The sequence below is a fragment of the Sus scrofa genome, chromosome 15 (genome assembly GCF_054392235.1).
Source record: "Sus scrofa isolate SSC_HxYL_T2T_F1_AM1 chromosome 15, Sscrofa_HxYL_maternal_Yorkshire_Landrace_v2.0, whole genome shotgun sequence".
NCBI lineage: Eukaryota > Metazoa > Chordata > Mammalia > Artiodactyla > Suidae > Sus > Sus scrofa.
In genome coordinates, this window is record NC_139397.1 from 39169573 (window position 1) to 39194102 (window position 24530).

At 36.8% G+C, this 24530-nt stretch overlaps 1 protein-coding gene across 2 annotated transcripts in view; it reads left to right on the forward strand.

Annotated features, from left to right (window-relative positions):
* Positions 1-24530, forward strand: part of MAP3K2 (mitogen-activated protein kinase kinase kinase 2) — a 90856-nt gene that overhangs the window by 49678 nt on the left and 16648 nt on the right. For both annotated transcript variants that reach the window (XM_003359437.6, XM_005671635.4), the window contains exons 3-14: positions 3583-3701; positions 4334-4374; positions 6328-6427; positions 13208-13321; positions 13708-13798; positions 17745-17875; positions 18791-18870; positions 20416-20483; positions 20655-20747; positions 22001-22207; positions 23695-23843; positions 24220-24351. In XM_003359437.6, the coding sequence (XP_003359485.2) occupies positions 3583-3701; positions 4334-4374; positions 6328-6427; positions 13208-13321; positions 13708-13798; positions 17745-17875; positions 18791-18870; positions 20416-20483; positions 20655-20747; positions 22001-22207; positions 23695-23843; positions 24220-24351 (1325 nt within the window). The remainder of the gene's footprint in view (positions 1-3582; positions 3702-4333; positions 4375-6327; positions 6428-13207; positions 13322-13707; positions 13799-17744; positions 17876-18790; positions 18871-20415; positions 20484-20654; positions 20748-22000; positions 22208-23694; positions 23844-24219; positions 24352-24530) is intronic.

Below are 24530 nucleotides of genomic sequence, written 5' to 3' on the forward strand. Positions count from 1 at the left end.
GATCTTTTCTATGGTTTTCTTCGTTTCTGTTTCATTGATTTCTGCTCTCATCTTTATGATTTCTTTCCTTCTACTAACTTTAGGTCTTGTCTGTTCTTCTCTCTTGAGCTGCTTTAGCTGTAAAGTTAAGTTGTTTATTTGAGCTTTTTCTAGTTTCCTGAGGTTGGCTTGTATTGCTATAAACTTCTCTCTTAGAATGGCTTTTGCTGCATCCCATTGGTTTTGGAGTGTCATATATTTATTGATTTGCTTCTAGGTATTTATTAATTTCCTCTTTGATATCTTCAGTGATCCATTGGTTGTTTAGTAGCATATTGTTGAGTCTCCACAAGCAAGGTGTTTGTGTTTTTTGCAGTTTTTTTCTTGTTGTTGATTTCCAGTCGTATAGCGTTGTGGTTGGAAAAAATGCTTGATATGATTTCAATTTTCTTAAAGTTACTGAGGCTTGATTTGTAGCCCAGGATGTAGTCAGTCTTAGAGAATGTTCCATGTGCACTTGAGAAGAATGTGTATTCTGTTGCTTTTGGATGGAATGTCCTATAAATATCTATTAAGTCCATCTGGTGTACTGCTTCATTCAGGGCCTGTGTTTCCTTACTGATTGTCTGTCTGGATGATCTGTCCATTGCTGTAAGTGGGGTGTTAAAGTCTCCGACTATTATTGTGTTATTATTGATTTCTCCTTTTATTTTTATTTTATTTATTTATTTATTTTATTTTATTTTTTTGTCTTTTTGGCATTTCTTGGGCCGTTCCCGTGGCATATGGAGTTTCCCAGGCTAGGGGTCCAATCGGAGCTGTAGCCACCGACCTACGCCAGAGCCACAGCAACACAGGATCTGAGCCACGTCTGCAACCTACACCACAGCTCACGGCAACGCCAGATCATTAACCCATTGAGCAAGGGCAGGGATCGAACCCGCAACCTCATAGTTCCTAGTCACATACGTTAACCTCTGCGCCACGATGGGAACTCCATTTTTTTTTTTTTTTATGATTTCTCCTTTTAAAGTTGTTAGCAGTTGCCTTATATGTTGTGGTGATCCTATGTTGGGTGTGTAGATATTTAAAATTGTCATATCTTCTTCTTGGATTGATCCTTTGATCATTATGTAGCGACCTTCCTTGTCTCTTAAAATATTCTTCAATTTAAGGTCTATTTTGTCTGATATGAGTATTGCTACTCCAGATTTTTTTTGATTCCCATTTGCATGGAATATTTTCTTCCATCCTCTTACTTTCAATTTGTATGTGTCCCTAGAAGTGAAGTGGGTCTCTTGAAGAGAGCATATATATGTGGGTCTTGTTTTTGTATCCATTCAGCCAGTCTATGTCTTTTGGTTGGGGCGTCTATTCTATTACATTTAAGAAAATTATTGATATGTATGTACCTGTTGCCATATTATTAGTTGCTTTGGATTTGTTTTTGTTTCCTTTTCTTCCCTTCTTCTCTTGTTCTCTCCTCTTGTGGTTTGATGACTGTCTTTAGTGTTGTAGTTGAGTTGATTTTTCTTATTTGTTTTTGTTTCAATTGTAGATTTGTGGTTTGATGATATATTTTATATATACTATATATTTTATATATATAGTATATATAGTAGTGTACATATGTTAATCTCAGATTCTTAATTTATCACCCCCCACCTTTCCCCTTTGATAACTATAAGTTTTCAAAATCTGTGTGTCTGTTTCTGTTTTGTAAATAAGTTTAGTTGTATGATTTTTTAGAGTCCACATATAAGTGATATCATATGATACTGTCTGACTTACTTCACTTAGTATTGATAATCTCTGTGTCCATCCATGTTGTTGCATTGCCTTTATTTCATTCCTTTTTATGGCTGAGTAATATTCCATTGTGTACTTGTACCACATCCTCTTTATCCATTACTCTATTTGTGGATGTTTAGGTTACCTCAATGTCTTGGCTATTATGAATAGTACTGCAGTGAACATTGGGATGCATACATCTTTTTGAATTATGATTTTCTGTGGATACATGGTTATGAGTGATATTGCTAGATCATATGACAACTCTATTTTTAGTCTTTTAAGTAATCTCCATACTGTTCTCTATAGTGGTTGTACCAATTTTCATGGTTTTTTTGTTTGTTTTTGTTTCCTTTTTATGGCTGCACCTGCAGCATATGGAAATTCCCAAGCTAGGTTTGTCAAATTGAGCTACAGCTGCCAGCCTGGGCCACAGCCATGGCAACACCAGATCTGAGTCGCATCTGTGATCCACACTGTAGCATGCAACATCACTGCGTCCTTAACCCACTGAGTCCAGGATTGAACCCAAATCCTCACTGAGGCTACACCAGGTCCTTAACCTGTGCTGAGCCACAGTGGGAACTCCCAGTTTGCATGTTTTAGGTGCCACTGCTCTGGAACATAAATTATTGTTCACCAAAGTGGTTACATTTTAAAATGTAAGCTGTGAGGTCCTTCAGTTCCTTTATTTACAAACTGTTGATTATCGTTAATAGACTTGATTTACCAGTGAAAATCAGTTAAATTGTCTCTGAAGTTTTTCTAGAGGTCATATAATTGGCATTACTAGGAGGCTCTAGTCTTAGAAAGAAATCTTTGATATATTTCGAAGAAATTAAAAGTTCATGGTTCATTATTCTTTCATTCAGTTTCATGAATTCAGTATTTTTTTAAGGAATAAATTTTTCTTGCATTGATACCTTAAGTTGTCAGTGGCTGAGATCATTAGTCTGGTAAATTTAGTCTTGTTAAACCTTATGGTAAAGAAGTTCAAAAATACACTTCCAAATATCAGTAGGCCATTATTCACAGATAAAGGTTTTCTTTGTTTCTGACTTGAAATACTGATGAAAGAGAAAAACTCTATAAAGAAATTCTGTGCTTTAAACTGAAATGCTAAATAATGATGGTATTTATAGAAAGTTGTCGAGAGTTCCCAGAGTTCCTGTTATGACGCAGCAGGAACAAACCCAACTAGTATCCATGAGGACGTGGGTTCAGTCTCTGGCCTCACTCAGTGGGTTAAGGATCTGGTGTTGTGGTCAGCTGTGGTGTATGTCACAGATGAGGCTCGAATTCCGGGTCGCTATGGCTGTGGTGTAGGCCCGAACGTGTATTCTGATTCAACCCCTATCCTGGGCACTTCCATATGCTGCAGGTATGGCCCTAAAAAGAAGCAAAAAGAAAAAAAAAGTTGTTTATTTATCCCCACTTATTTTAATTCAGATCTGAGATGTCTTGTTAATGTTTGTTTAGGAGTCATAGAAAAGAATTTTGTCATGACAGGGCTGTTTTGACCCATATCCTAGGATGTTACATCATTAGAAGAGCCAGAGTGACTTTACTTGCTTTGTCTATGTCTCATGTGTGAACACCTAGTATGATGCAAGTGCTTGAGTCTAGTGCAATTTTAATTTTACTTGTCTCCAGTTTTTAAGTAAATTTTTATTTTACCAAAATAACAGAAATGTGGTTATTGAAAATGCTTCAGATTAATTTTTGTATTAAATTAATGTGTATTTGCATTACATTTCATTACAAATTTTGTTTAATATCTATAATAAATACATATTAAAATTACATTTCTAGATGATCAGCAAGCTTTGAACTCAATCATGCAAGATTTGGCTGTTCTTCATAAGGCCAGTCGACCAGCATTATCCTTACAGGAAACCAGAAAAACAAAATCTTCCTCACCAAAAAAGCAGGTATTTGTCTCAATATTTTAATAAATATCTATTGTTGTTCTTTGCATTATTTTCTTTGACTGTCCTAATCGTATAGAGTGTTTTGTTTAAACTGATTACCTTTTATACTTTTGAATCAAATATTTTGTTTGTGATATATTTTTTCATAAGGGTGTCTGTTTTTTAAAAAACCAAAATGGTCATTTAGTGTAGTGACTTTTCTTTACACTTGATATTTTATCTATTCTTAAGGCACATAAGCTAAGCACATTGTTTTTATTTAAAATAGTCTGTTCTTTATATGTATATTTTCAGGTGAAGATCACTTGGGGTCATATAAATAAACTGTTTGGGAGGTAAAGAGTGGACATGCCATACTCTCTTCTATCCTGTGCACAGTTAGCAACTGACCCTCACCTGTGCCGTCACTGTAGACTTTGGTGCTCTCCTGTGGAGCCCAGACCCAGCAACCTAGTTATCAACTCAGTTCTCTGGTAGACACTGTCAGTTGATTGGCCTTGACACTGAAATTGAAACCTCCTTCATCCTCTGCTATATTTCAAATGAGTGACTAAGAAAAAAGTGATTTGGAAATTTGGTATAGTCTCCGAAAGGATTTATCATTTCATTAAGGATTTATCATTTCATTACAGAATGATGTCCGAGTCAAATTTGAACACAGAGGAGAAAAAAGGTAAGGAAAGAAATATCACTTGTCAGTTTATTGATTTAATCAAATACATATTCTAGTTAAGACCACTAGAGGTTTTGTTTAGATTTTAGTGAAGGTTTATGGCTTACAAACTGAGAATGGAGTAGTCCTTGGTAACATGTACTTGGGCACAAGATAAAAATCTGTCAGGAGTTTCTGTCATGGCACAGCAGAAACAAATCTGACTAGGAACCATGAGGTTGTGGGTTTGATCCCTGGCCTTGCTCAGTGGGTTAAAGATCTGGCGTTGCTGTGAGCTGTGGTGTAGGTCATAGATGTGGCTCGGGTCCCATGTTGCTGTGGTTGCGTCGTAGGCTGGCAGCTGCCGCTCCGATTGGACCCCTAGCCTGGGAACCTCCACATGCTGCGAGTGCTGCCCTAAAAAGCAAAAAAAAAAAAAAAAAAAACCTGTCAAAATTCAGGCTAAACATCATAAATAATTAATGTTTTTACTTTGAAATATTGGGAAATAAATAAGGTCATTGAATAATAGAGTTTTAAATATTACTTTTTTTTCCATTTTTCTCTTTTTTTTTTCATTTTTGGCCACCCCACAGTATATGAAGTTCCTGGATCAGGGATCAAATCCGAACCACAGTTTCAACCTAAGCCACAGTTACAGGCAGTGCCGCATCCTTAACCCACTATGCTAGGTGGGGGATTGAATCTGCATTCCAGTGCTCCCCAGGTGCCACTTATTCCATTGCACCACAGCAAGAACTCCACTGTCTCTTTATTTGTACACAGTGGAATTTAAATATATTTCTCTTATCATAATTGTATCATCCCTTCAGATACTATACAGAATTTATGTATGTGGACTTAACAATCACAGTTTTGATTATTCGCAAGAGACTTTAATCATATGGCCTGCATTTAATTAATAACATTGAGGAAGATGAGTTGGAATGGCGGCTGTAAATTATTTAGGTAGGTGGAAGCCTAGCCCTCAACTGGGTTCTGTATCTCAAGGTGGTAGTGATGGTGACATTAGAAATACTCACGAGACCTGATAGGAGTTAGAGAAGATAGAATTTTCTTTCTACTATTAGTGTCTCATTAATTTAATGAAAAATCTATCAATTTTAAGGGATTTAAAAAGGCTCACAAATATAACCTGAAGATGTAAAAATGTTTTACATAGAGATGTTAAAAAAAAAGAGACCCACCAGATATACCATACAAGTATTGTCTAGTCTACTTTTTTCCTGTTTACAATTTTTTATGGATATTTTCTCAGTTTTTTTCATTCATTGAGCACTGTTTGTTGAATACTTACTGTATTGCTGGGCTTTGAAGTGAATAAAGTGAATGGAATAGACATGGTTCCTCTCTCTACATAACTTAATACTCTAGTAGAGTAGTCTCCACTCTTAGGTGCTTGGTCCCCGGGGCAAGACAAGTCAATCCTTTGCAATATAAGAAGACAATTCTAGAATTAAAAAAATTAAACTTCTAAAAAATATTTATTTTGGGGAGGTAGGCTTGCATAATATATATGTACTCAAAAATGTTGAGTTGATAAGGGTATAGAAATCAAAATTTGGATCCCCAGAGAACAACTTTATTCTTTTTAACAGTTTCATTGCATTTTATTTTATGGATGTCACATAGTTCAGTCACTTTCCTCAGTGCACATTTTACATTGCTCTTTAGTATTCACTATAACACTTGCAGTGCACATTATAAACTGCAGAACATTTTGAGAATTTCCTTTTCATATTCTTTTATTAAGGTAGAATAAACTTAGTTTTTTAGCTTTGTGTTGAAACAGTGCACTTGATCAAAATCGAGCCATTGTAATGTTCAAGTAAAATGAATGTTTACATTTTAAGTTAATTTTATTATATTTCTCTATCCAAAAGATAACTGTTGCAAGTATGTTATTTAACTATGCCTAGGAAAATAAAATATATTAAAATTCTGTCTGTATAGAATCCTTCAGTTCCCCAGACCAGTTAAACTGGAAGATCTGAGGTCTAAAGCTAAAATTGCCTTTGGACAGTCTATGGATCTACATTATACCAATAATGAGGTAAATATGTACAGTTTAACTTTCATTAGTTCTTATTTTGGAAAAGTGATGTTTATTTGGAGATTTTTTTAGGATGGTTATGCTTTTATCTAGGGATTGCTAAGCATATGGTAAGTTAGAGGAATAAGATAGCAGAAGTAAATTTTAACTTATTAAAAGGTAACTTTCATTTTGGAGGGTATTGAAAGGTGCTACTGTGCAAATAATTGAAAATCTATTAAAGGAGGAAATTTATGTATTACTTAGAAGTTTATTGTTTATTTATGTTTTATGTTATTCTCTGTTCTTTACTGATGAACTCTTTTCTTCTTGTATTGTATACTTGTCTACAGAAACAACAGAGTGTTGGTAGCCAGACAATGTAGTTAAAATTTAGTGGATTACCTTGTGTTGGTAAGGATGTGATTAGATGATTATGTTTGTGTTTGAGAGTCAGCACATGCAATCTTTTTTTTTTTTTTTTTTTTTTTTCTGTCTTTTTGCCTTTTCTAGGGCCACTCCCGCGGCATATGGAAGTTCCCAGGCCAGGGGTCGAATCGGAGCTGTAGCCACCAGCCTACGCCAGAGCCACAGCAACACGGGATCCGAGCCGCGTCTGCAACCTACACCACAGCTCACAGCAACGCCAGATCGTTAACCCACTGAGCAAGGCCAGGGATCAAACCCACAACCTCATGGTTCCTAGTTGGACTCGTTAACCACTGCGCTATGACGGGAACTCCAGCACATTCAATCTTGAGGTCACTGGAATGGTGAAGAACTCTGTGTTCCAGGGAATTCCCTTTTGAACCTTCTGTAAAATTTGGATTATAGCTCTTTTGTACAGCAGAATTCCAGTTGACAAATGTAGAAAGAACAGTGGTAATAGAAAAATCACCATTTGGTAAAAAACACAGTAATAACTGTTGTGAATAAGAATTGTTGATGGATTTTAAAGTTAGAGGGAAAAAGTCAGGTAAAAACAGGCTATTTATCTAGTCATAAAGCTACTCCCCACGGGATGTTTATTAATTACAAAGGAAAACTGACTTTATAGGGGAGAAACCTCAGGGAGACATCACTTTAACCAAGAGATCAAAGTTACCATGACTTGTCCAGGTATACTAAGGAAATATTTTGAGTTGGGTTCCTGACAACTGTGGTAAAAGCAGATATTGCAACCAAATGAGTCACAGGCATGAATTGTCTGTTTTTCAGTGCATATAAAAGTTGTGCTGGGGAGTTCCCTTCATGGTGCAGTGGAAACAAATCCAACTAGTATTCATGAGGATGTGGGCTTGATCCCTGGCCTCACTCAGTGGGTTAAGGATCTGGCATTCCCGTGAGCTGTGGTATAGGTCATTAACTGTGGCTCTCATTCAACCCCTAGCCTGGGAACTTCTATATGCCACAGGTGTGACCCTAAAAAGCAAAAAAAAAGGGGGGGGGAGTTCCCATCGTGGCGCAGTGGTTAACGAATCTGACTAGGAACCATGAGGTTGCGGGTTCGGTCCCTGCCCTTGCTCAGTGGGTTAACGATCTGGCGTTGCCGTGAGCTGTGGTGTAGGTTGCAGACGCGGCTTGGATCCGGAGTTGCTGTGGCTCTGGCGTGGGTCGGTGGCTACAGCTCCGATTAGACCCCTAGCCTGGGAACCTCCGTATGCCACGAGAGCGGCCCAAGAAATAGCAAAAAAAAGACAAAAAAAAAAAAAAAGGTTGTACAGGCGTTCCCATCATGGCTCAGCAGTAACAAACCCAACTAGTATCCACAAGGGCATGGGTTTAATCCCTGGCCTTGCTAGGTGTGTTGCTGTGGCATAAGCTGACAGATGCATCTCTGATTTGACCCCTAGCCTAGGAACTTCCAAATGCCACGGGTGCGGCCCCTAAAAGACAAAAAAAATTAAAAAGTTGTGCTTACACTGTGCTGTTGTCTGTTAAGTGTGCAGTAGCATTATGTCTTAAGAAAACAACATATATACCTCACTTTAAAAATACTTTATTGGAATTCTCTGGTGGCCTAGCAGGTTAAGGATCTGGTGTTTTCACTGCTATGGCTTGGGTCACTGCTTTTTCAGGTGAGCATGAAACCCAAGTCACTGCTATGGCATGAGTTGATCCCTAGCCCAGAATCTGTAATTCTAGAAACCCTCTGTCATTTTCTAAAAATTGGAAAATTTCTCTATTTTCAGTTTCTTTTTCTCATACTTTCTGAAAGTTTTCTGAGAGTGGTTTTGCCATTATATCTGGGTGGCCACTTGGCAGAAATGTGGTAATGGAGGCCCTAGGGTAACATGACATTATTTAAAATTTTCTGTAGCTCAGAGTTTCTGTGGGAATCTGTGATCTGTGAGTTAGCTATTTCCTGATTCACGTCATGACAAGACCACTGCGTATCCTTGGACATTCAAGGTTCTAGGGAAAGACTTAGAAGAGATGTTAGTTTTGTGGACCTATAGACAAGCAAAAAAGCCATTCTTACTGCTTGTTAGTGAGTCCTGTAAATCCTTTTTTTTGTGTAACATAAAGTCTATTCTAAAAGAATTATTATTTTGTAAACTTCTGGTTTGCCAGAATTGAATTTAAGCTGCGATTGATTGGATGTGTGAGTTAGGGCACTCTTTTTCTAATAAAGTGTTGGGTGTGCTGTCACATGGGGTACGTGGGAGTGTGCAGACAAAATTAGTGGATTTTCAGAGACCTTTCCCAGTTTTTAATTTAATTTAATTGGGGGGGGATGGGAGAAGGAAGGATTTATTATTAATTGCAGCAGGTAAAGAGAACACTGGGATCATTCCCAAAGCAGTGTCTTGTAATTTAATTTTTTGGTAGTACCCGTGGCCAGTGGAAATTCTCAAACCAGAGATCGAACGCACATCATATCAGTGACAACGCGGATTAACCCATCACCACAAGAGAAACCCATACTTTCCCCTTTTCTTTTCTTTCTTTCTTTTTTTTGCTTTTAATGGCTGCCCCTGCAGCATCTGGAAGTTCCTGGGCTGGTGGTCAAGTCAGAGCTGCAACTACCAGGCTACACCCCAGCCACAGTAACATGGGATCCAAGCCACATCTGCCACCTATAACATAGCTCACAGCAGTGCCAGATCTTTAACCCACTGTGTGAGGCCAGGGATCGAACCCGCTTCTTCATGGATCCTAGTTGGGTTTGTTACTACTGAACCACAATGGGTACTCCGACCTTTCCCATTTTAGATGAGTAGAGGAGGAGGAACTTTTTATGGACTGTTTTCATGTTTTACTATGTAAAGTCAAGAAAATAATTCACTGTTTTTATGTTTCACTATGTAAAGTAGGAAGATAATTCAGATTTAGTTTCTATTTGATGGAGTTTTAACTCAATTTTTACTTTCCTTTCCTGAAATGATTTTTATTAACGTAAAACTGATTATCAGTAATAAGCCAGTGGCAAATAGATTTTATGAATAAGGCCAAAGTGAATTCACCAGACAGGAAAATATTGGGTGATTTATTTAGTATAATTTAGAGAAGGTTAGACTTGTTCTTGACTCTTAATCCTCATTTTAAAACTTGCTCACATGTGAAGGATTACATCACACTGTAATAGCAGTCCAAACTGCTGCTCCAGGGAACTTCCAGCTTTCATGTTAGCAAACTGAAGAGGAACAGAGTCATTTATGTTAGTGTTCTGTTACTGTGATTAAACTAGTATCTTTCCCTCCAAAAGCAGCAGATTCTTAAAGAAGTAAACAATCCAATTATAAATAATGTGTAGTTAAAATAATATTCAGTTTCCTCTCAAATGAAAAACTGGCAAAAACAACCCTCATCATTGCTTTAAAATGTTTTCTAGTACCTAAAATGTAATTTAAAAACTATTAAAGGTGGGAACAAGATGTACCAGTATGGTTAATAATTGATAGGAAAATGAAAAGAATTTAATTAAGTAGATCAGATTTGTTCTGTGATACCAAACGGTTAATATTTTTTAATTAAAAAATTCTCGGAGTTCCCATCATGGCTCAGTGGTTAACGAATCTGACTAGGAACCACGAGGTTGCGGGTTCGATCCCTGGCCTCGCTCAGTGGGTTAAGGATCTGGCGTTGCCGTGAGCTATGGTGTAGATTGCAGATGCGGCTGGATCCCACGTGGCTGTGGCTCTGGCACAGGCCAGCGGCTACAGCTCCGATTCACCTCCTAGCCTGGGAACCTCCATATGCCACGGGAGTGGCCCAAGAAATGGCAAAAAGACCAAAAAAAAAAAAGAAAAAAAAGGAAAAAAAAAAAAAAAAGAAAATATTCTCACAAAGGAAAAAGGGTCTAGTATTAGATAAGTTGTAGTAGTATAAAATTAGCTACGAACAGAAATGGGGAATATAATTTTAAGTACAGAGTAAGTAAATGTAAGCAGATTGTATCATGTAATTCACATTAGTCCTGCTTTATATTTGTGTCTGGCAGACTTTTTTAAAACAAGGAATTGTTTTCATAAAGAAATTACAGGAGTTCCCGTCGTGGCTCAGCGGTTAACAAATCTGACTAGCATCATTGAGGACTCAGGTTCGATCCCTACCCTTGCTCAGTGGGTTAAGGATCTGATGCGGCTCAGATCCTGCGTTGCTGTGGCATAGGCCAGCAGCTACAGCTCCAATTTTACCCCTAGCCTGGGACTCTCCATATGCCACGGGTGTGGCCCTAAAAAGCAAAAAAAAAAAAGAAAAGAAAAAGAAATTACAGAGAATGAGTGAACACCATGTCAACTAGTGATTTTTTGACTGCCAATGAAGTTTTCACTGTATGATATTTACTAAACAAAATTTACCAAGTGTTTCTTTTTTTGCTGTGTTCTGTGGTTAGGAGTGGAGGGTCCTTATCTGCAAGGTATTTTTATGGTAGAGGACTCTTAACGAATTAGGCCTTTACATTTGAATGGCTTAAATACTGTGTTACAGGCTAACAAGTATGGAATATGTTTATTTGTTTTATATTCTATCCTTTCAATGAAGTGGAAATATACATTGAAGATTACTGACAGAGTTGTCATAAGCTACCAAGTTTACATTAAAAAAGAAGTATTTCAGGAAATTTCCGTCGTGGCACAGTGGTTAACGAATCTGACTAGGAACCATGAGGTTACAGGTTCGATCCCTGGCTGTGCTCAGTGGGTTAATGATCCGGCGTTGCCGTGAGCTGTGGTATAGATTGCAGAGGAGGCTCGGATCCCGTGTTGCTGTGGCTCTGGTGTAGGCCGGTGGCTACAGCTCGGATTTGACCCCTAGCCTGGGAACCTCCATGTGCCATGGGAGTGGCCCTAGAAAAGGCAAAAAGACAAAAAGACCAAAAAAAAAAAAAAAAAAAAAAAAAAAGGTATTTCGTTAAGTAGTTTGAACCATGCTTTTTCCTTATGGGCTGTTCAGGTGTTTTTGACCCTTATGACATATGATCCATGAGAGGACTAATGAAAGCAGATTTCAACTTCCAGGGTTTACTGTGGGGTGGTTAACCTATATAGCTTATTTGTTTTAGACAGGAGTAGTCAAGTCACCAGGGTCAGAGCTCAGAGCCTCAGGTGGGCCGTAGATTGCAGGTACATTACTGGGTGCACCTTTCTAGGGCATCCATCACTGATGTTCCTTGTGTTTTGTATGTTGGTAAGCACATCAGGTAAGAATGCAAATCTGTGGTTACTGTAGAAAATGTTTCATTGATGCAGATGAAAGATAGTACTTTTATGTAGTTTTTGTGTATACTTCTTGTTGTTTTATGGTAAGCATACTATAACTTAAGTTAGCAGTATTATGGCAACATCTTAGAAAATTGATCTTTTAATCTTTAACTGTGTTTTCTTTTTTTTTTTGTCTTTTCTAGAGCCGCTCCCATGGCATATGGAGGTTCCCAGGCTAGGGGTCTAATCGGAGCTGTAGCCACTGGCCTACGCCAGAGCCAAAGCAACACAGCGAGGCCAGGGTTTGAACCCGCAACCTCATGGTTCCTAGTCGGATTTGTTAACCACTGCACCACGACGGGAACTCCCTTTAATTGTGTTTTCTGGAAGAATTTAATTTTTTTTTTTTTCTTGCTTTTTAGGGATGCACCTGCTGTACATGGAGGTTCCCAGGCTAGGGGTCAAATCGGAGCTACAGCTACTGGTCTACACCACAGCCACAGCAACGCAGGATCCAAGCTGTGTCTTCAACCTACACCACAGCTCATGGCAATGCCAGATCCTTAACTCACTGAACAAGGCCAGAGATCGAACCTACAACCTCATGGTTCCTAGTCATATTCGTTTCTGCTGTGCCACAATGGGAATTCCATAGAAGAATTTAATTTTTTTTTTTGTCTTTTTGCCATTTCTTGGGCCGCTCCTGTGGCATATGGAGGTTCCAGGCTAGGGGTCGAATTGGAGCTGTAGCTGTCGGCCTATACCACAGCCACAGCAACACAGGATCCGAGCCACGTCTGCAGCCTATATCATAGCTCACAGCAACGCCGAATCCTTAACCCACTGAGCAAGGCCAGGGATCGAACCCGCAACCTCATGGTTCCTAGCCGGATCCGTTAACTACTGCGCTACGATGGGAACTCCAGAATTTAATTTTTAATAAAGCAAAAAATTTGTCCATACTCATTCTAGTGATGGTAGGATGGGAAGAGGAAAACAGCCTAGGTACCTGTATTCATTCAGGATTTCACTGTACTAACAAATCAAAGAGCAGGGTGTTTTGAGATTTATAATTCCATAGTAATGGAGATACTCCTCAAATGACTTGTCTGGTCAGAGGGCTACATGATTCCTTTTGTTCCTTTTTGTTTAGTTGGTAATCCCATTAACTACCCAAGATGACTTGGACAAAGCTGTGGAACTGCTTGATCGCAGTATTCACATGAAGAGTCTCAAGATACTACTTGTAATGAATGGAAGTACACAGGTATGAATTGGGATTTTTTTTCAGTGAAGATTATAGGATTTATGCCTATAAAAGTCAATATATAAAACAGTTATTTCTATAATCATTGATATATTTTCAATATGATTAAATTCAAACTTACACATTGTTATTGCTATATCTTAATATCCTTGCTCCCCAAAACTGTGTAACAAAAATTACAAATAAGTATAATATGCTGTGCATATGAAACTAATAGAAACTGAGAACTTGGGAAGAATTACGTTAGAGTTAAAATTTCAGAGAGTAGATTTGCTAAGACCCACAAACAATATAGAATACTTAGACGGTATTTGGTAGGGGAAAGGATTCTGTTTAAAGCCCTGAAGGGGAAGCGTATGACATTAATCTTCCTTTTTTCTTTGTAGGCTACTACTAATTTAGAGCCATTGCCATCACTAGAAGATTTGGATAACACAGTATTTGGAGCAGAGAGGAAAAAAAGACTTTCTATAGTAGGTAAGAAAGCTAGAGGTCTGAATCATGAAATGGGTGATTTCTCAGTTTCATTCTTTACTGTACAGCAGCACCTGAACAGAATCCTGATAAATAGCAGTCCATCTCTATGCTCTAATTTACTTCAGTTAACTACCTCCAGTTTCTAGTGGCCCTTGAAAAGTTATGTCAAGTCATGCAGGGTTAGCAGTCTGCAGTCTAAATATTTTCTTTTTTTTCTTTTTCTTTTTTTTTTTTTTGCTATTTCTTGGGCTGCTCCTGTGGCATATGGAGGTTCCCAGGCTAGGGGTCTAATCGGAGCTGTAGCTGCCAGCCTAAGCAAGAGCCACAGCAGCACGGGATCCGAGCCGCGTCTGCAACCTACACTACAGCTCACGGCAACGCCAGATCATTAACCCACTGAGCAAGGGCAGGGATCGAACCCGCAACCTTATGGTTCCTAGTCGGATTCGTTAACCACTGCGCCACAACGGGAACTCCTATTTTCTTTCTTTATATATCCAGGGTATTTTGATGTTTAACAAATTAAAATAAAACCTCAAAAAAAGTTTTAATTCTACAAATAAACTGAAGGGAAAAAATTAAAAGAAGTAATTCTAATATATTAAAATTTATGGATGGACTAAGTTCATGAGTCTTTCTCTAAGTTTTAGTTATTGCCAAAAATGCTATCAAAGTAAAAATTGCTAAGAATTTCCAGATTATGCTTTATAATTAATTAGTCATTAATAATATACTGTTATAATTAAGCTTATGGTAAAAAGAAGAATGGATCATATGAGCTGTTTTTTTTAAACAAGGGCTATTAGGCATCAGCTGGGCCCAGGAGCTCTGAGCGCCCCAGTTCTTTGTATCTTCTTCAGTTTGTATAAAACATTGATAATGTATAATTTTATATGATAAAAACATTACACTAGGAGTTCCTGTTTTGGTTTAGTGGGTTACAATCCCTACTAGTATCCATGAGGATGCAGGTTCAATCCCTGGCCTTGCTCAGTGTGTTAAGGATCTAGCATTGCCGTGAGCTGCGGTGTAGGTTGCAGATGCAGCTCAGATCCCGTGTTGCTGTGGCTGTGGTGTAGGCTGGCAGCTGTAGCTCCGATTAGACCCCTAGCCTGGGAACTTCCAAATGCCATAGGTGTGGCCCTAAAAAGCAGAAAATAAATTTTAAAAAATTACATTACAAAAAAAAAAAAAGATGTTATTAACAGGGCAGTGAATATGGTCATTAAAGATAGCATGGAAACGTGTGAGGGTGGGTTGAAGGAAGAAGTAGAAGAGATGAAACAGATGAAGGGAGGAGGCAGGAAGGTAGGATCTAAGACTAGCCATAGAAGAGGGTGTTAATAATGAAAGAAAAGATTGAATTGGCTGTGTGAACCAACCAGAAAATCTGCTATTCATCTTCTGCTTTGGTCCCCAGAAGCTATTTTATGATTACTTCCTCCTAAATGTCTTATGTGAGTCTTACCTTGAGTTTCAGAAGTAAAATAAAAATTGCTTGTCTTCATTTGGATATATTTTGATATGAATTAATATTTTGATGACAGAACTTTAGGGATACCTAAATTCAAATTCCAGCTCTCTAGTTAACATGAGACCAAAAACATTGTCCTCATCTGTAGATGATGGGATTGTTGTGGCAGTCAATCTAGAGTACACTGTTAATGTACATTTTGTTTTTCAAACTAGGAAGTATGAGTACATTCTTTTATTTTTTTCCCTTTTCTTATCATTATAGTACTTATTCATTTTAAAGTTAAAAATTGCCAATTCATCTTAGTTACATTAGACAGAACAAGCTAAATACATTAAATTAACATTTTAAATTTATTTTGAATTAAAACTGTACTGAATACCTCATTCTTGTTCTACTAATATTCTTAACTTCAGTGCTAATAACATAAGAGGAAAGCAAAAATTGTGAAGTATAAAATTACTAGTCTTGGCACCTCTTTAAAATTGAAATGGCTTTGATAAATATGACCATTATCTTTTTTCCTTATTTATTGACCATTCTTTCCTTTAATTATTTTCACGAAAGAGAGAGGAAGAACTTTCTTTGGGCTGGGAATATATGCTTGTGTGGAAGTCTCAACCAAGTGTGTATTGGCACACCCATTACTAAGAAAAGTTCCAGAAATAGGTTATCAAGTAAGGAGTTGAAGAAAGTTTCAGAACCTTTTTCCTTCCCTGTCTCCTTTAGGATAATGAATATGTTTATCTTTTTTTTTTTTTTTTTTAAGGGTCACACCCACAGCATTTGGAAGTTCCCAGGCTAGGGGTTTAATCAGAGTTACATTTGCCAGCCTACACCACAGCCACAGCAATGCCACATCTGAGCCGTGTCAGCGACCTACATCACAGCTCACAGCAAAGCCACATCCCAGCCCACTGAGCAAGGCCAGGGATCAAACTTGCAACCTCATGTTCCTGGTCAGATTCATTTCCACTGTGCCACAACGGGAACTCCTGTTATCTTCTTTTATAAATAATGTCATATGAAAGGAATAAAAATTTTAGGGACATTGTTGTGATCATAGTTGTTACAAAGCCTAAATCAGCCCCCAACCCCTGGCTCCAAGTTGAGTCTGTAATAATTTTGGAATTGAGTTTAGAAAATTATCATTTTAATGCACATCTCTTGGTAATCATTTTGTTCTCTTTCACCCTATCTCATCACTAACAAATGCAAATATACATTTACAGTGACCCCCATACATAAAGCAAAAGCCTTTTTTGCTTTAAATCTGGCCAGAACCTAAATGCTCACATAACTTCCTTATATCTTTTTTATAGTTTAATTCAAAAATTTGGAGGAAAGCAGGGAAACTGTATTATAATCATAGCATAATTAAATGAACCAAAGTAGATTTTCTGATTTTCTGAACTATGAAGAAATTTAAATTCTAGGAATATGACTTGCCATGAAAAAACCTAATTTTTTTTCTTTTTTTTTTTTTTTTTTTTTTTGCTTTTTGCTATTTCTTGGGCTGCTCCCGCAGCATATGGAGGTTCCCAGGCTAGGGGTCTAATCGGAGCTGTAGCCACCAGCCTACGCCAGAGCCACAGCAACGCGGAATCCCAGCCGCGTCTGCAACCTACACCACAGCTCAAGGCAACGCCGGATCGTTAACCCACTGAGCAAGGGCAGGGACTGAACCCGCAACCTCATGGTTCCTAGTCAGATTCGTTAACCACTGTGCCACGACGGGAACTCCAAAAACCCTAATTTTAAGTATCCAAGAGTAAAATCCAGAATTCCAGATTGGAAACACTGTAATATGGGCTGAATGACTGAGAATTAATCTCACTTTATGTTTCTAACGATGAAAGAGAGGGAATGGAAAGAACATCATGGAGACAAATGTGCAGAGCATATGTTTATTGTGAATAAATTTGCCATCATAACCCTTGTAAAGGAGAGATTTAGTCTCATGTTTACAGATAAGGAAGAGGTTCATGGTGATTGAATAACTTTCTCAAAGACACAGAGGTAAAGAACTAGAACTAGAATTTAAACTGAGGTTGGACTATAAAGCCCATCTTTCCACTGCATAATGATGCTTTCCATAAATTACTTTACAGGGTAACACATTTCAGGGCAGAAATGACCTTTGAAAGTGCAGAAGCACTGCGTTTATATAAAATTCTGTGTTGTTTTGTTAGCCTCACAATGTGGTTGTCAGCAGTTAGAAGAATACCACCTAATAAGTATAAATGGATATTGCAATAAGGTTAATAATTACAGTAGGGTGGAAGTTTAGAAAGGAATAAAAACATTGGAAGTTTTAGAGACATGAATGCTTGGTTAAGTTTTTATAAAACTAGGTTTCAGTTGCTAAAAGCATCAGTACCATAGTCCAGAAATTCTGAGTGTATATTTACTTAAAACAAGAATTGGTTCCCTGATGGAATTTATAAAATCAAATGATTTTTCTCCTTTGAGGTCCCACTAGTAGAGATAGAAGCTCCCCTCCCCCTGGATACATTCCAGATGAATTGCACCAGGTTGCCCGGAATGGGTCGTTCACCAGTATCAACAGTGAAGGAGAGTTCATTCCAGAGAGCATGGACCAAGTAAGCAAAATTTGGTTGTAGTTTTTAATTTCATGTAAAGGGATGTAGTCAGGGGATAACATAGTCTGGCAGGTGTATGGTATTTATTTTACATCTTCTCCAATCACATGTCTTCCTTTTTAAGTGAACAAAATAGTAAAGGTGTAGGGAAATACCCACTAATTTACATATGCCTGTGGGCATTCATATATAAAGAAAGAATAAGGCTGATTTTCTTATGTTGCTCATCCATAAATGAATGAATGCATTTGTTTATAATCCTGGGATTAACATTCAGGTTTTTTAAATTGACATTTGAAGGATACAGTAAAACTACAAATATTTAACGTTATGAAGCTGAGGTTTGTCTACTTTCAAAATCGTTTTTGAATGTTTTTGAAAGTTTTGTAGTATTAAAGTATTTTCATTGAGTTGCTGTTGTTTCCTTAGCATTACATTGGATGCTTACATTATTAGAGTTTATATTTTCTAATAATGTATCTGTCATGGTGTCATTAGTTTCAGTTTGGATGGGGCCATTGTTCAGTGTTCAGTAAAGAAAATTATGTGACGTCTTTTAGCTTTTAATTATTTACCTAATAATCCAGAGAGAAAGAGTATTTTTCTATTGGGAATTTTGAAATTGTAGCCTACCTACGGGGGACAAGTACTTCTAAAACATTTAAAAATGAGTAACTCTGGGGATGATTGCTCTTAGATAGGGAGTTTCTTTTTTGGGTACTGAAAGTGTTCTGAGATTACGGTGAGAGTTGTGCATGCTCAGTATCAACCACCTGATTTAAAGCAACCATTGAATGCTTTAAACGGGTGAAGTTTATGACACATGAGTTACATCTTAATAAAGCTTTTTTTTTTTTTTAATGGCAACTCTGGTTATAATCATGTCGACTGAGTGTGGACTCCATATTTTTCTAGATGTTGGACCCATTATCTTTAAGCAGCCCTGAAAATTCTGGCTCAGGAAGTTGTCCATCACTTGATAGCCCTTTGGATGGGTAATGTTGATTGTGGTTTTTGTTTTTTAGTATATGTAGATAAATATGCATATATGTAGCATGTTGAATTATCAACTCTTTCGTGCTCCATTCAGAGGAATATAGTTAATACTGACCTGTACTTACAGTATATTGATTGTTTTCACAGGTTGGGCAAACCCCTTTACCTCATGGTGCTCAGTGTCTTTATTAGTTAAAATTATATCTGATTATAATATTTTGAGTTTCCTGCTTGCTGAAGTTATATGTGAAAATAAATGTGAACTTAGAATTTATGTATGTTTACTTTTAAACCTGTGTTGGTGAAGCTGCAATCAAATTTTTCATAATAGGTTTGGTTTTGGAGATTCTTAAGGTTGTTTCACCTTTTGGGATTATGTTCATTCTGGCACCAAATTATAAATAACGTACATTCTCGGTAATTATGTCCCAGTATGTTGGTTGTCATTTAAATTTTAAGTACTTTTTTGGTTTCGTAAGATAGCTGTTCAGGAATATAAGCTGGGTCAAGTTGCATCTGTTAATTTTTTGTTATAAGTGCTCCCTTTCTCCTCAGTAGGATAGTGTTTACCTGTAGCATGCAAAAAAAGCTAGTATCTTTGTTAAGATTGTTACCTGTTTAATCTCTGGGATTGCTTTATGAAAGCAAATTCTGAAAATATAACTAATATTGTATGAAAATACACATTTAATTTTCTGTTACCCATATACATGGTACACTTTGTCAGTGCCCACATTTACCTCAAGATAGGTATCTAAAATATTTAAGGAATTCAGGGAGATAGTAATGTAAATGCTGTGCATTGAGTATTTAATATTTGAAAGATGCTTCCTGAGGTAGATAGGTGTAAAATTAGTGAGTTAGATATCATTATCTCCTTGTTATAGATGTGGGAATAGTCTCAGAAAGATGATTTGCCAAAGTTGCAATAGCTAGTTTAAGTGGCAGAGCTAGGATTGAAACACAAGTGTTTCTGTGCATCTATAATTCCAAAATGTATTGTTCTTACTACTGTATTCTGCAGGTTGATTATAATGGGTTTTTTTTTTTTTTTTTTTTTTTTTTTTGTCTTTTTAGGGCCGCACCTGCGGCATATGGAGGTTCCCAGGCTAGGGGTCAGATCGTAGCTGTAGTTGCTGGCCTATGCCACAGCAACATGGGATCCAAGCCACATCTGCAACCTACACCACAACTCATGGCATAATTAGATCCTTAACTCACTGAGCAAGGCCAGGGATCAAACCTGCGTCCTCATGGATCCTAGTCAGATTTGTTTCTGCTGAGCCACGACAGGAACTCCTGCAGGTTGATATTAAAAGCCCAGGGCATTCATGTGTCAAATAAGTGTTTAAAAAGAGATTTCCCTTTTTTAGTTAACACTTGAGAGTGAGCACTTTTATTTGTTTTTAAAATTTTAATATATATAATTTATATATGTTTGTAAATATATCCACACATACATACTGAAATTGATATTGCATAAAGATTTTCTAAAATATCTTAAATACTTTCTCTTAATTTAATGAGACACGTTTTACTTTCAGAGAGAGCTATCCAAAATCACGAATGCCTAGGGCACAGAGCTACCCGGATAATCATCAGGAATTTTCAGGTTAGACTGTCCACATTCTAAATGTTTACGTCATTAAATAACATTTTGGCTGGGAGGGAGAGGGAAGAATTTTTTTTAGAAAAATCAAATAAAAATGTGTAAATGTATCTTACATCATTAGAAATAATCTGACTTTTTAAAGTAACATAAGTTTTTTATGTGTCTTAATAGACTACGATAACCCTATCTTTGAGAAATTTGGAAAAGGAGGAACATATCCAAGAAGGTATCATGTTTCATATCACCATCAAGACTATAATGATGGTAAGTTTTTGGCAATTAGATAAAAAAAGTTTGTTAAAAATCTCAAAAATAATAAAAATAAATTTGTTCCTATACCACTTAGTTTTCTGCTTAAAAAGTTATTTAAAGAGAAGTTCCCTTGTGGCCTAGCAGTTAAGGATCCAACATTGTCACTTCTGTGGCTCAGGTCACTGCTGTGGTGCAGATTCTAACCATGGTACAGGAACTTCCATATGCTGTAAGCTCATCCTAAAGAGAAAGAATTTGAATCTTAACGAAACTGTAATAACATCTTAGCTTCATGCCAACTTACCTTATAATACTTATCTTTCCCTTAGAAGAAAAGGGGTAGCTAAAAATGGTATTAATTAGTGGAAAAAATAAAAAGTTCTCAGATGACTCAGTGGGTTAAGAATCTGATATTGTCACTATTATGGCTCTGGTTACTGCTGTGGTTCAGGTTTGATCCTTGGCCTGAGAACTTCCTTCTATATGCCATGGGCACAGCCAAAAAAAATAGCATTCATTAGAAAATTACTCCTTGATGATGAAATGCATTCAGCTTGCATTGTCCTTCTAAGAAAAAAAAATATTACTACCTATAAACTTTCCAATTTTTGTTTTATATTTTAAATCATTATTGGAAATGAGGCTGAAATATATTTTTTTCCTTTTTATCCACAAATGAGGGAGTTCTAGTCTATGCTTTTATGAATGTGTGTGTAACATAAGAGGTTATTTGAATTTGTATTCAGATTCTGTTTTTTTTGCCCCACTTTTCATTTCTTCCTTCACCTTTCTCTTTGTTTTTGATTTTTGACTATGATTCACTATTAATAAGGCTATGTCCGTGAACTTTTAAAAAATACTGTTCAGGGAAGCTCCCATTGTAGCTCAGTAGTAATGAGCCTGACTAGTAACCATGAGGATGAGGTTTGATTCCTGGCCTTGCGTAGTGGGTTAAGGATTTGGCATTGCTGTGAGCTGTGGTATAGGTTGGAGATGCAGCTCGGATCCTGCATTGCTGTGGCTGTGGTGTAGGCCGCCAACTGTAGCTCCAATTAGACCCCATCCCTAAAAAACCAAAAAAGAAAAAAAAAAATACTATTCAACTATTCATAAATTTAAAACATATAATCAAATAATCATTGCTCTTTCCATTTCTTAGCATAGTCACAGAACAAATTTCTATTCCTTATGTTATAATTTTTAAATACTTTCAGTTCCAATATATTAATAAAAAGTTGCAAAGTAATTCTGTTTTCATTTTGTAGGGCGTAAAACTTTCCCAAGAGCTAGAAGGACCCAGGGAACCAGCTTCCGGTCTCCTGTGAGTTTCAGTCCTACTGACCACTCCTTAAGCACTAGTAGTGGAAGCAGCATCTTTACCCCAGAGTATGATGAGAATCGATTAAGAAGAAGGGGAAGTGATATAGACAATCCTACTCTGACTGTCATGGACATCAGCCCACCCAGCCGCTGTAAGTAATAGAAATTGTCAGAGTGAAATGTATAGCAGAACTTTTGCAGACTTTGATAGGATTAGAAGGAATACATACTAAGCCAGTCCTTAGACTGAAACCAACTTCTCAGAAACAGATGAAAATGGTATTTGTAAAAGTGGTTGTAAGGTCAGGTATAAACATGACATTACTGCTCATTACTTTAAATGATTCCGTCCTTTGCTTTTATTGGAAAAATTGTTACCAATTAGCCATTCATTCATTTCACATAATCTAGTTGAGTGCTTAACTCTGGGATTTCAAACGTGACCTCTAAGATCTAGTCTAATGGAAAGAATGCTGTGTTGTAAAATAATAGCATTTAATCTAGATCTTTAATATGAATAGGAATTCACTAGCTAAGGAAGGAGGTTTCACGTGCAAGAGGCCAAGGACATATTCTGAAAATGGGGAATAGTTTATATTCAGCTGAAGTGAAGGCTATCTCACTTGAAACAATAGATATAGGACTAGGATGGAAACTAAGGGCAGATTGTGAAGTATTTGGATTTTGTAAGTAGTGTATATTCAAAGATTCATGCTCAAAGACATTTGCTACAGCAATACTCTGAATTCCTCCCTTTTGTGCTAAGTGTTGTCTTATTTTATTTTTACATCTATGACTTTCACAACATTGCTACTTTTGCTTTAGACAACTATATAGTGATTTAAAATAAGAGAAGAATGTCTTTTATATATACCTCTAGTTTATCTATTTCTGTAGATCTTTATTTCTATAGATCCAAGATTCTGTCAAATATCAAATTCCTTTTGCCCGAAGAATTGTTTTTGACCTTTTCTTGTAATACAGATCTACTGGTAATAAATTCTTTGAGCTCTTATTTGTTTGAAAAACTATTTCTCTTTTATTTTTTGAAAGATTCTTTTTTTTTCTGGGCATAGATTTCTGAGCAGTTTTTTTCTTTCAGCACTTTAAAGTTGTCTCTCCATTGTCTTCTGACTTGTGTACCTCCTGAGAAGTACTGTGTTTTTATCTACTGTATTTCTTATCTTTGTTCCTCTGTCTTTAGTGTGCTTTTTTCCCTCTGACTGCGTTCAGGCTTTTCTCTTGTTGGTCTGAGAGTGATTGTCTTCCCAGTTCCCTACATGATAGGCAGATAGAAAACTAATCACAAATATTACTGCAATAAAGATTAGAAATAGTGTGTCTTATACATCTTAAATTGAGTGAAAGATGCTATTACATTTGTAATCAGGTAAAAAAAAATAATCTCATTAGAAAAAATGAGTCATAGGGCTGTGAAACTTGTTTGGTTTAGAATTCTTATATGACTAAAGAGAAAAAATTTCAAAGACGATGATCATTGTGAATTTGGGTGATCATGAATTTCCCTTAATATCCAAGCATATTCAGTTAAAGATGTCATTAATGCAGTATACTCATTTAGTCCCTAACCACTGGGTGTCGCCTGGTTATTCCATCTTTAAAAATATTCCTTTTTTAGCACCTCGTGCTCCAACCAACTGGAGATTGGGCAAACTGCTTGGCCAGGGAGCTTTTGGCAGAGTCTACCTCTGTTATGATGTTGACACAGGAAGAGAATTGGCTGTTAAGCAAGTTCAGTTTGACCCAGATAGCCCTGAAACCAGCAAGGTAAGAATCAGTAAACAAGCTACTCTGTCACATGATTTTTTTTAAAAAAAGAAGGATTTTTACTAAAATAAATGTAGCACAAAATAGATTTTTTCTTAATACAAATTATTAAAACAGATAGATAATAAGATATGTTTATTTATTTCATACTATGGATTTTTCTCTTTTAGTACTCAGTTATGCTTCTTAATGTGATCTAGTGTTAGCTAACCATCAAGGACTATTACAAAAGCTATTGTGTAGAGACTTAAAAATATTTATTCCTTGGAAAGTGAAAATTTCAGGATGAAATCACCTTGATGGTTTATGAAGTTTGAATTGTTTTTGCTTTTACTAGCAATACTGTAAAGACTTAACGGTGAGTTCTGTCTTTCAGGAAGTAAACGCACTTGAGTGTGAAATTCAGTTGTTGAAAAACTTGCTGCATGAGCGAATTGTTCAGTATTATGGCTGTTTGAGGGATCCCCAAGAAAAAACACTTTCCATATTTATGGAATATATGCCAGGGGTAAGTTAGTATATCCTTTGCAAATGGAGGTTTTTTGTTTTGTTTTTTTGGGGTTTTTTTTTTTGTTTGTTCTTTTTTTGCTTTTTAGGGCCATACCTGTAGCATATGGAATTTTCCAGACTAGGGGGCTAGGGGGTCGAATTGGAGCTGCAGCTGCCGGCCTATATCACAGCCACAGC